At 40.2% G+C, this 19696-nt stretch overlaps 1 protein-coding gene across 8 annotated transcripts in view; it reads right to left on the bottom strand.

Moving 5' to 3' along the window:
• The window catches only part of Adgb (androglobin), a 141336-nt gene that overhangs the window by 46153 nt on the left and 75487 nt on the right, over positions 1 to 19696 (bottom strand). For all 8 annotated transcript variants that reach the window (XM_059272755.1, XM_059272748.1, XM_059272754.1 and 5 more), the window contains exons 19-25: positions 18720 to 18834; positions 11137 to 11304; positions 9850 to 9985; positions 9098 to 9235; positions 6033 to 6126; positions 3463 to 3597; positions 2823 to 2976 (exon numbers count right to left, since the gene is read on the bottom strand). In XM_059272755.1, the coding sequence (XP_059128738.1) occupies positions 2823 to 2976; positions 3463 to 3597; positions 6033 to 6126; positions 9098 to 9235; positions 9850 to 9985; positions 11137 to 11304; positions 18720 to 18834 (940 nt within the window). The remainder of the gene's footprint in view (positions 1 to 2822; positions 2977 to 3462; positions 3598 to 6032; positions 6127 to 9097; positions 9236 to 9849; positions 9986 to 11136; positions 11305 to 18719; positions 18835 to 19696) is intronic.

Here is a 19696-nt window from a genome sequence, read left to right as displayed (position 1 = left end):
CAATTTACAGTAGTGTCTTCCAGGATGAGTTTTGTGAAATATTGACCCAACGCATTTTATGAACAGTGTTTCTGTGATGCAGTACATTTGGGAAGCAGTATATGTTTTTCATCTCTGGACATATGGCTACACATATGTTGCCATGCTTGTCAGGTCCCAGGGTGTTAATACAGACTACAGGGCAAAGATTTAAGCAATAGTTTTCTTTGCATCAGCTTTGTTCTGAGGTAACGTTCAGTGCCACATTTTACCTGGGACATAAATAATTATCAAGCCTATTTAAAGACTGAGAATCTCGAAGAGATGACAAGCCATACTAAAAAGAAAAGAAAAGAAAAGGAAAAAAGGCACCATGGAAAGCTAATTCTCCATTCACACAGATCAACTTTTCTTGCACAGGCTTCCCATTTCTTTCCCTAAAAGTCAGATAGATACAGAGGGCAGAAGAGACAGGAGAGAGGGATGGGGGTGTTGGATACAATCTGAACTTGTCATGTGAAATGGAGATGGAAAGTGCTTCTACATTTCTACATTTTGACTCAACTTGCCTCCTTGAGAAAAATACATGTGAATTAACCTTAGTTTAGAGAGCCAGCCATGATAAAACACAAAAACAAAAGAAAACAAAAAACTCAAAACTACACACACACACACACACACCCCAAAACCTGTGAATTAAATATTTTTAAATGTCCCTTCCTAAATTAAGTATCAATGACTAATATTAATATAACTTATTTGGTGAAAGAGAAATCATCTCCAGATTTTGATAGCATCTATGATTTTTCTAGACTCTGCCTTTAGACCAGTAGTTCTCAACCTGTGGGTCACGACCCCTTTGGGGGTTGAACAACCCTTTTGCAGGGGTTGCCTAAGACCATTGAAAACACAGATATTTACATTAAGATTCATAACAGTAGCAAAATTCAGTTATGAAGCAGCAATGAAAATAATGTTATATTTGGGGACGACCACAACATAAAGAACTGTACTAAATGGTTGAAGCATTAGGAAGGTTGAGAACCACTGCCATACACAAAACCATTTCCTTGCTTTTGAGCTTTCTTAATTAATATTTGTGATAACAAATCAAATTGTTTCTGTTTAAACAAAAGTCTAAGTTAAGTCTGATAAATGACAATGCAAAAATTGTCTATGTGTAAAAACAAATTTGTTATGGAAGGACCTGCATTCTTTTCTACCATTGGATTTAGTACAAGACATTCTGCTGTGGAAGGTAGCATTCATAGGTAAGGGAAATTTCACAATCCTGGAATTTTTGATGAAATGTCATTTGTTAGGCCATGAAGGAGAATATAGAGCATGAATAAACACAGTGGGTTAAATTCAGTTCATAAAAGCATGCTTGATGTGTAAAAAATGAAAAGTGTTACTGAAATAAAGGAAATATGAATATCATTTCAACAAGTGGTAAACATAATGGCCATAAGTTAAAATGATATGGTTAAATATAGATAAAAAACTGATCCATTGGCTTTAATAATATGAATTTTTTAAATTATTATTCAGAACATAATATCAAATACAAATGACTTCCATATAAAATATTTGTTTACCAGATTGCCCCATAAACTATAGATTTGATACTTCTCTGATTCAATGTGAGGTAAAAATAATTAAAGGTACTAGGTACAATTTGATACTATCTTCCAATTTTATAAAATCTGATGCCCAAATCAAGAAAATTTATCTCATGAAAAAAATAATAGAAAATTGAGTTTACTAAACATGAGTTTTAAAAATTATGAGAACTAATAAATTCATTAAAATTTTTTTAAAATATCACTATGCATATGTATACATACATATATAAATAATCAGTAGAATTAAGTTGTTTAATCAAGAATTATAGCTGGGTGTGTTGGTGCATGCCTTTAACCTTAGCACTCAGGAGGCTGAGGCAGGCAGATCTCTGAGAACTTGAGACCAGCCTGATCTACACGGTGAGTTCCAGGATACCCAGTGCTACATAGAAGGGCTTTGTCTTAAAATTATAAAAAGAAATTCTATTTTTCTTGTTTAAAAGAAAATGTTTCCTCAAATCTCAAAAGTAGTTCAAAAGAACTGTTCAGTTTCTTATTGAATGAATTCATTTTACATCTATTCTTCATCCTTATGAAGTCAATATTCATTAGACATTCATTAGACAGGTCTGTCTAATTTACATAAAATAATGCATGATATTGTAGGCTGAAATGAACCTCAAAAGAAAAGTACAACCATAATCCAGAGGGAAAAATGATCAAGCTCAAAACCACAGGGCTAAAGAATGGAAGTTAGGAGCAAAAGCAGCTCTCTGTGTTTGCTGCCCACATCCACTATACTTGTCACGATGCACTAATGGGGAATGTGATTGAAAGCATGAATAAGAGATTACAATGCCCAAAGAGGAAACATCTGACGGAAGGCCAGGGTCTCTCATCCATTCAGCAGGCAGCTTACAGTGCTTCTTGGCCTGATAGTCATACAGCCTTGGAAGACTGAGGGTGGGGGCTGGGAACATGATCTCAGTCCCCACATGCGTAAGGGGCATGAACAAAGGCTATGTGTGAAGTAGAGACAAGCCTGGCCTGTTTCCTTATAGGACCAAATGGACTCCTGGGATCCGCTTCTGTTTTAAAACCGATGTGGCTTTGGTTTCAACACTGGGCATGTACAATGTGTTCTTTCTGGGATGTGAAGTGTGTGGCAGCATTCACTAAAACTCTTCCTCCTGGGGAGATTGCAAGCTCAGCTGCTGTGCTTGCTTCTGGGCTCCAATTCACCTTGTTTGAACTTCTGGGGATATATTCTGCACCTACCTTGTTCTTGGAGTAAAGGTAAGGCACCACTTTCTGAAACACCTTCGGCACTTGCTCCATTGTGTCATTGTTAACAACATGCAGCATACAGACGGGGAGTGTAGTGTATACTTTGGGGACTAAGATCATATCTTGAGGAACCAAAAATGTTTCTCTAGAATTACAAAAGCACAGGCCTTTCTTAGTGTGACGCTTTAAAAGGAATTTAAACCCAAAGAATCTTTGTGAAACCTTAAAATTGCAAGTAACTAAAAGGCTTGCATATCTTTTCCATTTCAGTTTATTATTAGTGTCATTTTGATGTTCAAATGCAAACTCCCATTGTATACAACAGTCATGACTTGTACCAGACATACTATTGCTTGGAAATAAATGCTATCTAACTACACTGGAAACAGACTGATTTTATTATGTTAATACATTCACTGAAAACTCTATAAATTGTTTACATTTTTATATTTTGATGGAAGGACTATTGATAAAAATTCTCTGACATTCCATCATATGTGTAGAAAATGTTATGTATATGTATGGAAAAGTTTTAACCAAATATGAAAGCAGTCTAGAGGCTGATACTTTTACCGCTAATCATACTTTCACTCCGGACACCGCAGGTCAGGACACTGTATGCACCACTTGCCTGAATACTATAAACCAAGAATTCGGTGGCTGGTCTGCATAGTTCACCGTGTAGTCAGCAAAGGCTACCTTTGTTTCTTCATCTTGATAGCATGGGTAAGACTCCATAGACCTACACTTGCTTTTAAACATTAGTCTAGAAATGGAAAAGTAACTGAGTATCAGTGACAAAGCACTTTTAAAATAAACTCCATTTACAAGTGAGAAGTAGCCCTTAAAATAGCAATATACCATGCCAGTAGCCATATCAGAGGAGCAATTGACTCTAGGGTATCAGTCCACCAGGATGCAACTCCTTGATGGGTGAATCTCAGATAGGCAAGGCCCCGAGACCCCAGACCCCGGCCATCTTTCTCTGGTATCTGGCATGGTGTGAATGGGTGTGGGGAGATCCCCACTGCCTGTAATGTAGTCTGTTTTTCTCAAGGAAACATTCCCTTCTACTGGGCTTTTTTTACCTGTGGATTGTTATGAAGATGATTCCTTCTTAAGCTGTACAGTCTATTTGATAATAATAATGCTAGTTTAAATAGAGTTTTGATATTAAAAAATAAAACAAGGAAGTGTCACACAGCTAGAACACATGAATTTCTATTGAGGAGCTGTATAGACTGTGACTTAGGTTAATGATTAAGGAAAACAATTGAGTCCCAGTAGACCAGCTAGTTTAAATTCTTCTAAACTTAATGTTGTGAGAGGGTGTTCACAGGTTTCAGAGGGCATCAAAGCTGAAACAAAGTTTTGAAAATAACAAAGTTAGACTAAGAAGTTTTTGTCAAATAGCTTTGAAGTGAAAAACTCAAGAAGATAATCTAAAGTTTGAGAAAGGCACATAGTTGAATCCAGAACTCTTTAAAGTCAGGGAACAAGAACAAAGCAGCCCAATTATGACTAGCAGATGTGCTTCTCTTGCTAGGATGGGTTGATGACCAAAGATGGTGATTAATTCCTTGTGCCCATCTTTGCCCTCAATCTCCTTATATAAGAAACAATTGATGCACCCCGAAGATTTAAAGTAGAGCTGACTAATTCTTTTTCATATATAAAAGTTGAGGTTTATGATCCTTTATAAGATAACCTTTTACTAGGCTGCAGTGATACACATCTTTAATCCCAGCACTCGGGAGGCAGAGGCAGGCAGTTCTCTGCGAATTCAAGGCCAGCCTGGTCTACACAGCGAGATCCAGGACAGACACCAAAAACTACACAGAGAAACCCTGTCTTGAAAAACAAAAACCAAATAAACAAACAAACAAAATTACCTTTCAAGTTAAGTAATAAAGTAATTGGCCCTTTCTTTGTAACTACAAAACTTCAGTAAAAGATCTGACTGAGAAAAATATCTTGCTTGCCTACATGGTTAATCTATAACAAGTTGCTTGGGTATGAATGTATGTGAGTTCTTGGGATAATTTGTTTTTCACCTGTAATACACAAAACATTTAATGATGTAACAGATATGAAAAACATGCAGTTTTTTGCATTTGTTTTATATTCATTGTAATCATTCACTTGAAAACAGAATGTAAGCACATTGTAATTTTTACATTGCCTGAAAGATTTTGCTGGGGTATAAAAGCTAAAAAAAAAAAGAATTTTTAAAAAAGAGTTAAAATGGTCTAGAAGGAAAACATCAAAAATGATAGAGTTAGAAGGAAAAAAATCAAGAATGAGAGAGTTAGAAAGAGAACATTAAGAATGAGAGAAGGAAATCAACAGAAAAATAAAGAATTGAGAATGCAAAAAAAAAATAAAGAAAGAAAAGGTCTGAAGGAAACCATCAAGAGAGTGGGTGTCTTTTTTCCTAGTGGTTACCCTCAGATGAAAAAGTCTAGTATATGCCAGCTCTGTGCCTTTCCCTTTGAGCCCTGCACTGCCAGGGGCTGGCCTCCCAGGCAGCAATCACCTCAGATACCAATGTTTTCCCAGTTGAGGTCAAAGAGGCACTGTGTAAGTTGTGGCAACTGATACCAAGAGAGAGAAGTACACTCCTGGTCAATCATGAACAGCAACTTCCAAAGGCACTTGAAGTTGTCTGACGATTTTAACTGAAGGAGAATGTAATTCCCAAGAAAGGGAATAATTAATGCTCATCAATGAGAACTGAGGCTGGATGGTTAAGCTCTAAAGCTGGGGAAGTGGAAGCAGGCAAAGCAGTTGTCAGCTAGGTTGGGGCCACTGAAGGGTCTGGAGAAAGACTAGAAATTGGAAGGGAGCTTGTGAGGTTAATGTGGGCAAGGGGTGTGGACAATTCAATGACAAAGAACTAAGATCACAAACAAGAGTATAATATTAGAATTTTCTTCCTCTACGTTTTCTGGCTCATGTAACTGACTAAAATAAATCATGATATCTGCTTGTCCCCTGCAGGGAAGCCTGTGGCATCTTCCACGACAGGGTGGGAGTTGGTGAGGTGCCTGAATCTATATCTAGCCTTAAAAGCACCAAGAATCTTGGATGTTTTTCACAGGTGCTATCTGGGATAGAGGCCATTATGGCCATATAGAACAGTTCTTTACTGGAAATCTAGAAGTATTCTTTAGCTAGAAGAGGCCTAGAGGTGTTGTTTACCTTAGGAGAGAAAGTGCATACTGCTCCATATTCATCTCTAATATCGACCAAATTTTTTGAAGTGTATCTGCAACACTGGCATTTTCCTTTGTGTCTAAACAACAACAACAATAATAATAAACATTAAGTCCATAAGATATCTGAACAATGACCTTGTGCACAGTTTTCATTTTGCAGGTAAAGACTTTGAAATCCCCTGTAGGAGGCATGTAGGTCTTTATGCTCATAGATAAGCACCAGAGAAACAAGGAATGTTAAACATACAGGATTGTCTCTTCAAAGAAAAAGATATATAACCTGTTTTCCAGCCAGAAGGCTGTGAACCAATGTGGCTAATAGTCTAGTAACCTCTATGCTATTCTGTATGGCCAGGCCACATCAGCTACCCCAGGTCCTATCATGAGCTTGTTTCTCTTGAGCCTGTCTCCCTCAGTTAATCTACAGAACCTATCTTTATGGAAAATGTCACTTTACTTTATAAGAGTTTTGATGTAGTTATGTCTTAAGCTTAGCTGTGCACATGGGATTGAGTTAATTATCACCAGGAAACTTTTTTTTTTTCCAAATTGTGCTGTGCTTAAGCATGCCTAAAATAAACTAGCAGGGGTCAGATTCTTGAAGTTTGAACCAACACCAGTTACCGAGTCCTGCTGAACCAGACTTCCTTCTTGTGGCTTGACACTCTGCTGGCCATGGTGTTTGCAGAGACCCCCACAATCCACAAGTAAGATGGCTCCAGGCTCTCCAGTTTTGTAAGCAGTAAAAGCATGCTTAAACTATAGGGTTATAAATGTTTAGATGAGAGCACCGCTCACAGTATTTAACCATTTCCTCTCATCTTTAACCTGAAGACATTTGGGTTCTTGGACGTTATTTAAGAAACTCATGAAATGGTTTGCATAAGGAGATCTTTTGTCACACCAAAAAAAAACTCCTGTGGAAAACCTTAGCTCAGAAAAAAACCCCACCTAATTATAATAAAGAATACACCTGAATGAATGTCATGAACCTCAGTCTATGGCACTGTCAACAAATGGCTTCACAGTAGATGGACCTGCAGGGGAAATGCCATCCTGAGTAAATATCTCAGAGTCAACGTGTCAGAAACAGGCACTCTCAGATTTTTCTCATTGTCTTGCTTGAGTTTCTTCCCTGTTCTTCAGATTCTGAAATGGGAACCACAGCATCTCTGCTTATCTGCTGTGTGCCTGTAATGGAGCTGAAGCTTCATTAGTTTGGCCAGCTTCTCCTAAACAGTTGTCATTATGGACATGCTACCCCTGAGATTCATTCAATGAATACGAGCGGAGTGAAAGAACTGCATTATAAAATTGCTTGCATTTTTTCACAGTTTCCACAAGGGAAAAAAAACGCCATATGAATGTAATAGTTACTACTTATAGAGAGAACCAAAATCACCATATGAATATACTAGTTACTACTCAGAGAGAGAACCAAAATCATATAAACATACTAGTTACTACTCAGAGAGAGAACCAAAACAAACCGGGCGGTGGTGGCGCACACCTTTAATCCTGGCACTCAGGAGGCAGAGGCAGGTGGATCTCTGTGAGTTTGAGGCCAGCCTGGTCTACAGAGCTACATAGAGAGAACCAAAACATTTTACTATACAATGAGTTTGATGAATGTGTTTGTTTTCTAATGAAGAAAAACATGAAAATCAAGTAATTATAATTTATTTCTATCTCTAGCTTGTTCTTTCTTTCTCCTTTCCCTTCCTTCCCTCCTTCCCTCCTTCATTCTTCCCACCTCCCTCCCTCTCTCCCTCTATCCTTTCCTACCTCCCTTTCTTCCTTCTTTCCTTATTTCTTGATATGATACCCCAGATCAGTCTCGAACTAACACTAGCAATCTTCTGCCCTCTTCCTGCTGAGTGCTGGAACTACGTTAATGCAACATCATACCTACATTTTAATATTTTTCTAGCATAAACTATTTACTTACATTTTAAAAACCTTTGGGTATCTTGACTTTTCACTCCCCAAACAAACTTTTCAAGTATTGTCACTAAATGTTTCCCATAGAGATATTTTTTATAACAAAATATTTCAGTAAACTAAAAAGTTCTATCTGAGATAAATCTTTCCTCTCAAAAGGTCAATGGCTATCACATGATGAAAATGATTGAATACACCTTTTGAATTTTCATCTGATAATATAGGCATTTCTCCCCACAATCAGTTTGATGCACCTGAAAACATTTCACTTCACAAATGTTAGAGCATATTGAAACACATTTCTGCCTCTAAATTAACATCAGCCTCATCATGCACAGAATCACTGGCATCCTTCCTTCATCCTGTTACATTCAATCTGAATTTGGACAATAATCACCTACTGGGCTGAAGGTGACTGACCCTGCAAACTGTTCCAACCAAACTGGCCATGGTTGAAAAGAACTTACAATAGACTCAGAAATTAAGCTGATCATTTTCTCAATGATTCATGGAACGTACATTCTGTCTCAATGTGTAGTGTGTGGTAGCAGTGTGTGTGTGTGTGTGTGTGTGTGTGTGTGCGCGCGCGCGCGCGTGCAATGGACACATGCATGTGTGCACAGACATGTGGATGCCAGAAGTTGATGTCAGGTGTCTGTCTTAGTTGCTCTCTAATGACTGACCACAGCAGGGGCTCTTGCAGAACCTTGAGCTCCCTGATGCGGCTCATCTGTCTGGACAGCTGGTCACAGGGATCTCCTCTTTCTTCCTCTCAAGTTCTGGGGCTGTTGGGTCATCACACCTGCACAACTTTTCTGCAGAATCTGGGATCTGAACTCCAGTCCTCATGCTTCTACCTCATTGTCCCAGCCTTGACATTTAGCCTTTCAGCAAATAATCATTGTAGATGCATGACATCTTGACATCTCTGACACTGGTGAATTCTGAGAATGAGAAAATGAACTCTAACCAGCTCCTTGCCTCAGGGGATTTCAGTACTTAATAGATAAATTAGTTCTGTAAAGCAGAGTGACTCTAAAATACCTTACATAAGGAAACACTCACTCCTATACACACGGGTCCATTTCAAGTATCTGAAAACCATACCTGGCATTCTGGCTTTCATGAGCAGTCTGACATAGGTCCCTTTCCACACTGATTGAATTTTCACTGCAGCAGCTATTTCCTCAGGAGAATACTCCTTCTCATTTATTGGCATACAATATTTAAGGTCTACCCATTCCGCTGTCAAGAGAAAGACAAGCACTGGATTGAGATTTACAGTTAATTTTTCCCCAAAACTCTAATGCCTGCAACTGGGGAAGCCTTCAGACACAGAACATTCCACAAGGATGGACTGAGCATCCCTTTCACATTGTCCACTGAGCTTAGGCAAATGTCTGCAGAAGGAACGTGGATGAAGCTGTGCTATTTTGATGACCTGCCTTGGATTCCCATCAGAAAGTAGCTAGAGGCTTCCCTCAGAACATAAAGGAAACAGAATAGTGAGAACCAAATGTGGTAAGAGGAAGGAAGGAAGACAGCTGGATTGGGGCGTCTCCCAAAGGTTCCTTAATTCTTACCAGGTAGGTCAATGACAAATACAGAGGAATTCAGGGTTCCCTGGAAGTACAAAGGTCAATGACAAATACAGAGGAATTCAGGGTTCCCTGGAAGTATATATGATAAGGGTTAGGAAGTCCCCCAGGCAGATCTTGGAGCTCCTGCAGCATCCTAGAGAGGGCTTGAACTCCATGGCTGCCCAGCAGATCTGTTGTCTCTGCTATACAACAGCTGCACATACCCTTTTAAAAATCATTCATCACTTCCATACTCAGATATTGAAAATGAATCAATACCTAAAGAGGAATCATCTACGACGGTATCCAGGACGTCCGTGTCTAAAACCAGAGCCCGAAATGCAAATTTGAAGTTTAGAGGGGGCTTGGATATTTGAGATTTTTTCATTAAACGCCACAATGATATGTGGAATATCTGAAAAAGATAAAAATATTCACACACACACACACACACACACACACGTATAATTAACAATAGTGGCACGATCTAGGTTGAACGACATGTGGAGCTGAGTTGTTCTTCGCTGTTGAAAGCATATATGTAAAGGTTGCATCTGTTGGAATGTGTGACAAGGTGGACAGTTGTCTTTGCACATTAAGCTGATTGTCTGGGACATACACTGCATTCTACCTTGATGCTTATACAGCAACAAAATGGTTTCTTTCTCCTCTGCATGGCAAGGTGCTCTTCTATGGTGGGTGTAGTCTTAGTTTATAAAGACTTTGCCAACAACATTCAAAATCAGCTTACATGTGAATAATGATAAAATATACTTTTAGTGCAAAGAAATTTTTACTTGTGCTTACATTAAACATGGTGAATATTATTAGTTTATACAAAATTACAGTTTAATTGAATGTCCTACATTTTTCATTCTGGCTATGAAACTCCACCCTCAAAAGTCATGTGATAAGGTCTGAGGCATTTTCTATTGTCAAAGTAGATGCTATTGGCATATGCAGTGAAAACAAGTGATCTGAGACACATCCCACAGTGTGTTAGATGTAATTTAATCAGCTAAATTAAAAAAGCAATTTAGCCTGAATGTCAATAGCATGAAGGTTAAAAAAAATTGAACAAAACAAATAAAAACAAATGTCACCCACTTGCCATGCAGCTGGGGCGGGCCAGTACCTCTCAGTTTTCTTCCTCAAGAGACAACCAGAAGTACCCTGATTTCCTTTTCTGCAGGCTATCTAGGAAGCCAAAATGCACCTCCGCCCCAGCAAAGTTTCTAAGAGTGAGGAGGCTAATGTTCCTGGGGGCAGATTGAACTACTGAAAAGCCACTGCTAGGTGAGTGCTAATATTTCCTCTCCTTTAGGGAGACTCTGGATGAGTGAGCCTCAGTAGCCCATAGCAGTCATTATCATATTCTTTCACTAATTTCATTTTCTTTCTCATCTTATTCCCACCCCCCCAATTCCTCTCTGCTTCCTGGAATCACCTTCCAAAGAAACAGTCTCCATGCAACCCACTTCCCCAGACTCAGCATTTGGGGTTCATCTAAGGTATCTTTCAGATGGGAGGTTTCCTGCTGTGAGCCTGGGGACTGGAACTGCTTACCCGGAAGTGCTGAGCAGTGAGGTCTTTGTTGTAGAGGGGGATAGGGTAGTGAGCTGCTTGAAGATCCCTCAGAGCTGCAGGCAATTTACCTCTGTCTTTGAAACTAGCGATCACATTTCCAATCGCTTTCATAATTATTAGAGACTGTTCTGTAAATCGGTAGCTCTCCTGTGAAGACAGAGCATACATGTAGCGTCCATCCTCATGTCTCTTTAAGGGCAACCAAGTCTACAAATGTTCAACCTCGAGCTAGGGAAGAAAATCCTTGGCTATATTTGATTCAAGGTTATTTCATTTGCAGAGAATAGACTGGACTGAGCATTTTATTGGATGGTCTGGAAGACATGAATCAGGGGTTGGAAGGCCTATGAAAAGCACTGCATCAGAGGAGCACGAGCCCTATGGTGGAGTCAGGGAAAACTCTATAGTATTAATGCTCAGAGTTAGTTCTGAAGGATGTCTAGGGTGTTAGGCTGACAAAGATTGGGATTTTGAGGACTGAGAGGCAGAGAAGATTCCGGGGAGAGGGACTTACAAGATAAAACAAACAAACAGAACAACAATAAAAACAAACAAACAAAAACCACCAGAGGGTGTACTAGCTTGGGCTGCTGGCCCCTTCCAGGATCCATCCTGAGAAAGAGTAAGAGATCCAGGCTGATAGAGATTCCAGGAATCAACCCAGTCTGAGATGTTTGCGGACTCTCCTGGTTGGTGTGTACCAGGAATTGCCTGGAGCAGCATATGCTTGCTTAGAGCAAGTCAGGAAAACGAAGTCATCTTTACTGTTCCTCTAGCGGGTGCCCTAGTTCAGTCACTGCTCCATGGATACCCACAAGACTGAGAGTAGGCCCAGCAAACATACCTGAACAACACAGATGCCCACTGGGTAAGAAACCGATGGCCAACACACAGAAGCCTTCTCATCTCGATGCTTGAATACCTACATGATCATTGCAAGCATCTGTGCTGGGGAAGGCATTGTCTTAGTGGTGGTCTAGTTAAAGTAAGACTGCTCAGAGGGCTCACCTGGTTATCTAGCAGCTCTGGGAATGATTAGTTCTGATTCTGAGGAGTTAGGGTCTCTCAGCTCATGGGCAAGGGGATGTCATGTGCACCTCCATTAGAATCAAAGCATAATAGAGATTAATCTTGAGTCTAATAACCCTTATACCATAGGAGCATTATGTCATCAGAGAAATAAGAAATTCCACAACAAAATAATCATCAGGAATTAATTCTTCTGCAAGCTGGATAATACACAGCACACAAATAGAATTGTTTTAAAGAAAAATCTGAAATAAGCAGGATAGAGCAAGGCATGGCAGTACATGTGTGTAACCCGAGATACTCAGAAAGCTGATGCAATAGTATCTTGAGTTCCAGATTAGCCTGGGTTACATCATGAGCTCTTGTCTCCAAAAAAAAAAAAAAAAAAAAAAAAAAAACAGTCAACCAACCAACCAACCAACCAATCAATCAACAAACAAGAGTGTGGGGGGCCCAAAACAGCTTGACCACACAGCCACCAGAACAGGCTTAGGGGCCCAGACATGGCTGCTGTGACAGGCTTATTAGCAGGCAACATACACATCCAGGAAAAGCCATAAGCTGACACCACCCAGGAATCTGCCCAGGGATGGACCAGCATCTAAGGTGAAGTACCTAACATCCCAAATATTCCAACCATCAAGATTAGATAAGATCACCAGATGTCCCTGAGCCTAGCACAGACCTATTTCCCCTTTTTACCAAGATACCCCTAGACAAATGTCAGCCAATCAGGGTCCTGAACCCTAGACAGTCTCTCACCCCAACCTCTGCTATGATAAAAACCCTACCCTGCCCGGGCTCAGGGCTCTCTGCTCTAACCGCTGCATCGGACAGACAGAGAGACCAAGCTTGCGCTTGAATAAAGGCCCTTTACTTTTATATATGGGATTCGGTCTCTGTGGTGGTCTTTTGGGGGTCCCTGCAACCTAGGCATAACATTTGGGTAGAGCTTTCAGCTGACCAGTAAGTTTTCTGTGTCTGTGTTTGCTTTCATGTTTTCTGTGATTACCTTCATTTCCTGTCTTTCTATTTGGGATATCCTTTTGTAAGTGAGCCCAAGATTTGTCAATGCCTGTAGAATTTGTAAGTGCCTGCAGAGGGTCTAAGTGGATGTGTGGGTGGACCAAAGGCCCAGGAACCTGACGGAGACATCCCAGGACCCCTTTGGATTTGGATTTGATTTTGTCTCCAGGCACTAGGAAGTCTGTTTGTTCTGTTTGTAGTCTTGTGTGCTGTAATTCTGTTTGTTCTCTTTATGACTTATGAGCCTGACTGATGACATGGGACAGACTAAGGGCACTCCTACTCCCCATTACTTCCTTGCTCTGACCCAGGCACAGACAGAGGTGTGAATGGGGGAGCGCACTGTTGTGGTGCTGCATGTCAGGCAAGTGCTGGCCAGGTGCTGGGGTGGACTGTGAGCACCGTGGGGTCTGACATAACAGTTTCGAGGCCAGGCCCCTATGAAGGGAGCTGTGGGCTGGAGACTTTGTGGTGCAGTATAGAGCAGGTGGGAACCAGCAGGGCCTCACGGAGCTCAGAGTGCACCTGACCTGGGGTGCACCATGGGACTTGGGGCTGGTGGAGAACTGCCCCTCTGGGCTCACAGCCACCAAGTACTCTACAGGGTCCTCCCTTGGAGGGGCCCAGTGGGGGCAGGGAGTCACTTCCAGTCTGCCATTCTTGTGCACTTGAGAATCTGGGGTTAATAACAATCTTTTTTCCCCCGATGCTGTGTGCTGTCCCCTCCCATGCTGGTGGGTGGGGCTCCTACAACCTGCCCTGGAGACTTCGGGAATTACTGGCTATGGTTGCTAAGCTACAGTGGCTTTTATAATGCTGTAGCTAGGGCTGCTTTGATCATTCAGATCCAGGGCATTATAAATATTTGTCATCATTTAGAGGGGCTGGTTACAAATTATTACTGGTAAAAAAAAAAAAAAAAAAGAATGGGGACAGACAGAAACCCAGGGCTAGGGAACTTGCCAGGAATCCCCAAGGATGACGCTTGGACTACTAGAAATAGTGGAGAGGGTGCCTGAACTGAACTGGCTTTCCCCAGTGATCAGACCAGTGAATACCCTAACTGTCATCATAGAGCTTTTCTCTAGTAACTGATGGAAGCAGATGCAGAGATCCATGGCCAAACACCAAGCAGAGCTCCAGGAGTCCAGTCAGAGAGAGAGAGGAGGGACTCTATGAGCAAGTGCATCAGGACCATGATGGGGGAAACATGCAGGGACAACCAAACCAAACTAGTGGGAAATTATGAAAGTTGGATCAATGGCTTTAGAGCCTACATGGGACTGGACTAGGCCCTCTGCATGGCAAGACAGTTGTGTAGCTTGATCTGCTTGGGGGGTCCCCTGGTGATAGGATCAGAATCCATCTCTGCTGTATGAGAGGGCTTTTTGGAGCCCACTACCTATGATGGAACACCTCATGCATCCTTGAGGCAGGGGGAAGTGCTTGGACTTGTCTCTACTGGATGTATCTCCCCATTGGAGGCCTTGCCTTCTTGTGGGTGGACGTGGGGGTTGGTTTGGGAGGGAAGAGGGGGATCTTTGATTGGTGTGTAAAATGAATGAAAAAATTTTCTTAATACAAAAGTATTTTTAAAAACCTAACACTAGTTTCAGATGCTTCATGTTGGTACAGTGTTGATGCAAATTTATTCTTATTATAGTATATGCATGTATTTCTGTTCTTGTTTAAAATATTGTGGCCATACAATATATTCTAGACTACTGAAGGGAATCATAAGAAAGACTTTGGTAAAAGTTTCTGTATTGTCTGGAAAGCAAGAGAGAAGGCAAGAGACTGGAATAATAAGAGAAGGAATGGGAAAGAGGAATTTGCCTAAAGTAAAAATGTCTGAGGAATCAGAGGAACAGACTGAGGTATATAGAAAGTTGTAGAAGGCCAGAGGGGATGTGAACTATGTTTGTTGTGGTTTCTCATACCTGCAAACACTGAATTTGAAATTTGACCATATTAGGTTAATTCTGGTTGGTTTTCATTTTAAAAATAGCTGATAATTCTTCACTGCAAAATGTTTATGTTAAAAATGGAGATATAAAAAAGTGTGTTTATGTGGACATATATATGGCTGGAATTTAAGTCTGTATGTGTGATATAAGCTAGCTTTAACTCTGTATGTATGTGTATGTAACTTGGATCCAACTGTGCATATGTGTGCATGTAATTATTATTTAGAAAAACATGTTTTAAACAGCAACTACATGGCTTTCCTCCATCTCAGCTGGTGACCTCATCATGATGTACAGCCACGTGGCTGCCAACCATATTTTACTAAGGTTAAAGAGTACATTTAGCTCTCTGTTCATTGCATCTCCGTTTAGACTTTTTAGACTAAGGCAGCAATAAGTTTCAAATATTTCAGATTGGTATGAATTTTCATATGATGGTAAAAATTTAAAGTTATAAAGATCTATTCAGATTAACAAAAGCTAATTTAGAGATTTACACTTAAGTACTTAGGTCTTTGCCAAGTTCAACACCAAGCTTTTAGGGAATTTAAATAGATGGTAACATGTGTTTGATAAATAAGGTATTTGATAAATAAGATATTAAAGCTGCACCTCAATGCTTTTATACACAAGAATATACCTTGCCCTGGAAGTTAAACTTTGCAACTTAAGAGTCTCCCAGGTGATAAGGTGATAATGGTGTTAAAGACATGAAAGGATCATAGGAAACAGTTGAGGATTGCAAATGTATGGTAGAGCTAGAGTTCCAACAAGAGTCCAGTTGCAATTGTGGACCTTGACAGTTTTGGAAATGCCACTGCCAGGTGATAGTCACCAGAAGCACCAAATACTAACCAGAAACTGGGATGTTCACTTCTAGTGATGCAGCAGGCAATGACCTAAGCAGTCCGGCAAAGGGCTTGGAACAGCTTCTGACTCCATGAGTGTCAACCCTTTGGGGGTTGAAAAATCTTTTTACAGGGGTAGCCTAGGACCATTTGCATGTCAGATGTTTGCATTGAGATTCATAACAATGGTAAAACAGCAGTTATGAAATAGCAATGGGAAAAATTTTGTAGTGGGGGGATCACCACAACATGGGGAACTATATTGAAAGGTCAAAGCACTGAAAAAGTTGAGAAGCAATGGCTTGGAGAATATTTCTCCTTACTCAAGGTCTATTCAGGGTTAAGACTATACATTCAGTCTCCTTGTCTTTGCTAAATTTGTTAAGCTTAAGCCATTTGGACAAACTGAGTCATATAAATGTTTTTGTATTGATACTAAAAGGAGCTTCAATTGAGACATTGTTTTTTTAAGGCTCATACTTAACAGAGATAAAACAAAGTTCTTTTCCCAAGATCAGGCAATTACACAAAGTTCCCATTCCCTCAAAGGCTTGGAGAAAGTTCCTGCTTGCTAAAAAGGGAGTTACCCTCCTTATTCTGAAAAAAGAAACTTGTGGCCCTTCTATTAACATAGGGCTGTAGTGCCTTAGAACTTGTCATGGGCAATTCTAGCATCTAGGCTCTCTCAGTCCCTGCTCATGAGCCACACCCTAACTCACCCCTTTCTCTTGTTCCCATTTCACCCTGGGATCTTTCCCTTGTCACTTCCTTGCCTTCCCAGGAGACAGCTTTAACAGCTTTGTACAAACTTGTTTTGTTTTACCCATGGAAAGGCTATTTTGTTTTGGTTTCTATACTGAACCCATGTTTGATACTAGAAGATCTTCAATTCAAAAATCATTGTTTTTAAGGCTACTTATTGTAGACTGTTAGAGATCACAAGTAAACAGTTAGTCATTTTAAAAATAATCAAGTTCTTTAGTCGTAGTCATGCTAAGGACTGACGTAATTGATTACAGGGATTACAGCTTTACTCAGTCCCTTGCACATGTTTTCAGGGTTGATCTTAAAACAAATAACTAGAAACAAAGTTTGTCTATTCAGATATACCTGGACAGCCCTCAAGTACTCCAGAGATCTGCAGAATATGGCATTTAAAATGTTGATTAAAAAGCTTATTGTAGCCAGGCAGTGGTGGCGCACGCCTTTAATCTCAGCACTCGGGAGGCAGAGCCAAGTGGATCTCTGTGAGTTCGAGGCCAGCCTGGTCTACAGAGTGAGGTCCAGGACAGGCACCAAAACTACACAGAGAAACCCTGTCTTGAAAAACAACAACAACAACAAAAAAAAGCTTACTGTATCAGACAAAAACTCCCAGATTCTAGCAGTGACCCAAGGTCTCCAAACAAGATTACAGGTCACCACAATGTCTCTGCCTGGATTATGGCAATGCTGATCACTGGGCAAGTTGCCTCAATGCAACACCTGCTTCCAGAACCCAGCCCAGACTGTGGACAAACAGCAGGGCACTGGAGAATTGATTGTACCTCTTTTGCCTAGACAAAGTAAGGCCAGTCTTCAACCCTTGTGTTGCCATAAGGTATTCTGGCTACCTTAGAGAATGCCATGTTTGCTCTGTCTGGAGTTTTTAGCTTGTTTTCTTGGGTTTTTAGTTTGTTTCATCTTGATTTTTTTAATGCAAGTTATTTGCTGTGGGATAATCTTTTTGTACACTGTGTCTTTGCCAAGGTGCCTTCTGATTGCTTTAACAGAGAGCTGAATGGCCAGTAGCCGGGCAGGAAGAGGTTAGACAGGGCTTACAGAGAGATAGAGAAATTCAGAATGGTGAATCTACACCAGCAGAGAGACAGAGGGAGTTGGACATATAGAATGAAGGAGAGGTAAAAACCCACATGGCAGAATGTATATTAATAGAAATAAGTTAATTTAAGTTATAAGAGATAGTGGGATGAGCCTAAGCTAAGGCCAAGCTTTCATAATAAAGAATACATCTCTATGCCATTATTTGGGGGCTGGAAGTCCCAACGAGAAAGTGCTACTACAGTTCTCAGAGATGAGGAAGTACCAGGAGTCATACAGCAGAAAATACAAATTCTAACCTCCCCTAGGCACACACAGAGACAGAAGACATTGTAAACAAAGAAAGGTTTTTAGTGGACTTGCTGCACCCATTTTCTCTTCAGAGCAGAGAAAGGAACAAGAACACTGAGGAAAGACCAAGAAGAGAGAGGGAAGAGGAAGAGGTGATGAGTGCTTCCAGGAGGCCAGAGAATATTCTGAATACTGGAGATACACTCTAATTTACTCAGAGTAAGGAAAGGATGGAAAGGAAAGGAATGCTCACATTATAAACGGCATTCAAAAAGACTACAGTGGTGCTTTATCCCTCCAAATGAACAATGCGTCTACCTGAGATAGTGACAGAAATTAAAGACTCCACAGAGTAGATGTGGGCACAGTAGTTGGTGAAAAACTAATTGTGTTTGTAACCTTGCAGACTTTAGACTGTTAATGATACAGATTACATTTGAACCTTTCTTAAAGGATATATGAATAGTTTAATAGGTTAAACAAGGAGGGCGTAAGCTAAATAAAGTTAAAAGATTGAAATAAAATTGAGTTTAAACTTTTGAAACCAGAGAGAAGGTAGGAGGTTTGCCAAGATATTTACCGGCTCAAAGTTGGGCAGTACAACATCTTCATCCCCGATAACAAATGCCACCATGCTGCAGACATGTATGGCATGTCCCACTGGAGAATATGCATTGAAGAGTAGCATATGCCTCCTAGAGAGAATGAACACCATGTGAAGACCATGCTTCTTCTGTTGAATGTATTTTACCTCTGCTAGCTGCTTGATCAGAGTTTGGAGTCAAAAGTTAGTGAAGAGTTTTATATATATATATATATATATATATATATATATATATATATATATATATACACACACACACAGATGGGATAACTACCTTTGGATTTCCACTCTCACCCTCAGATATCATGAAATCTGTGTTTTACTCATTGCTGAAGACAGAAATAATTAGACAAAATGACAGACTTTCACACACTGAAGATGCCTCCCACATACTGTGCTGCTAAAGAGGATTGTAAGTATTTTTCTCATGTGAGTATAGAGCTTTGCAGATTCACAAACACATAATTTCATACATGTGAATTCTCTTTTTCCTATCTAGTGTCTGTATCACTGAAAACAGAAACAATCACTTTCCTTGGTTACGGCTATTTAGACTTTTAAGAGGACGCTTGGAACACACTGATGGCTTGGGGTCTGTGTGGGGAGATGCAACTGTATGACACTCCTTTTTAAATCCCTTAACCTTGGTGTGTCAAGTTATATCAGTGGTTCTCAACCTGTGGGTCATGACCTCCTTGAGGGTAGAACTACCCTTTCACAGGGGTTACCTAACACCATTGGAAAACATAGATATTTACATTATGGCTTACTTATAACAGTAAAAATTACAGTTATGAAGTAGCAACAAAATAATTTTATGGTTGAGGGGTCACCACAACAGGAGGAACTGTATTAAAGGGTCACAGCATTAGGAAGGTTGAGAACCACTGAGTTAGACAGTCTCATGAAATTAATTTGATTTCTGGAGAACCTCTCTATACAGAGTCTAGATT

The sequence above is a fragment of the Peromyscus eremicus genome, chromosome 8b (genome assembly GCF_949786415.1).
Source record: "Peromyscus eremicus chromosome 8b, PerEre_H2_v1, whole genome shotgun sequence".
Taxonomy (NCBI): Eukaryota; Metazoa; Chordata; class Mammalia; order Rodentia; family Cricetidae; genus Peromyscus; species Peromyscus eremicus.
The sequence above is the reverse complement of the archived record's forward strand: the minus strand, read 5'-3'. Positions and strand labels throughout refer to the sequence as shown.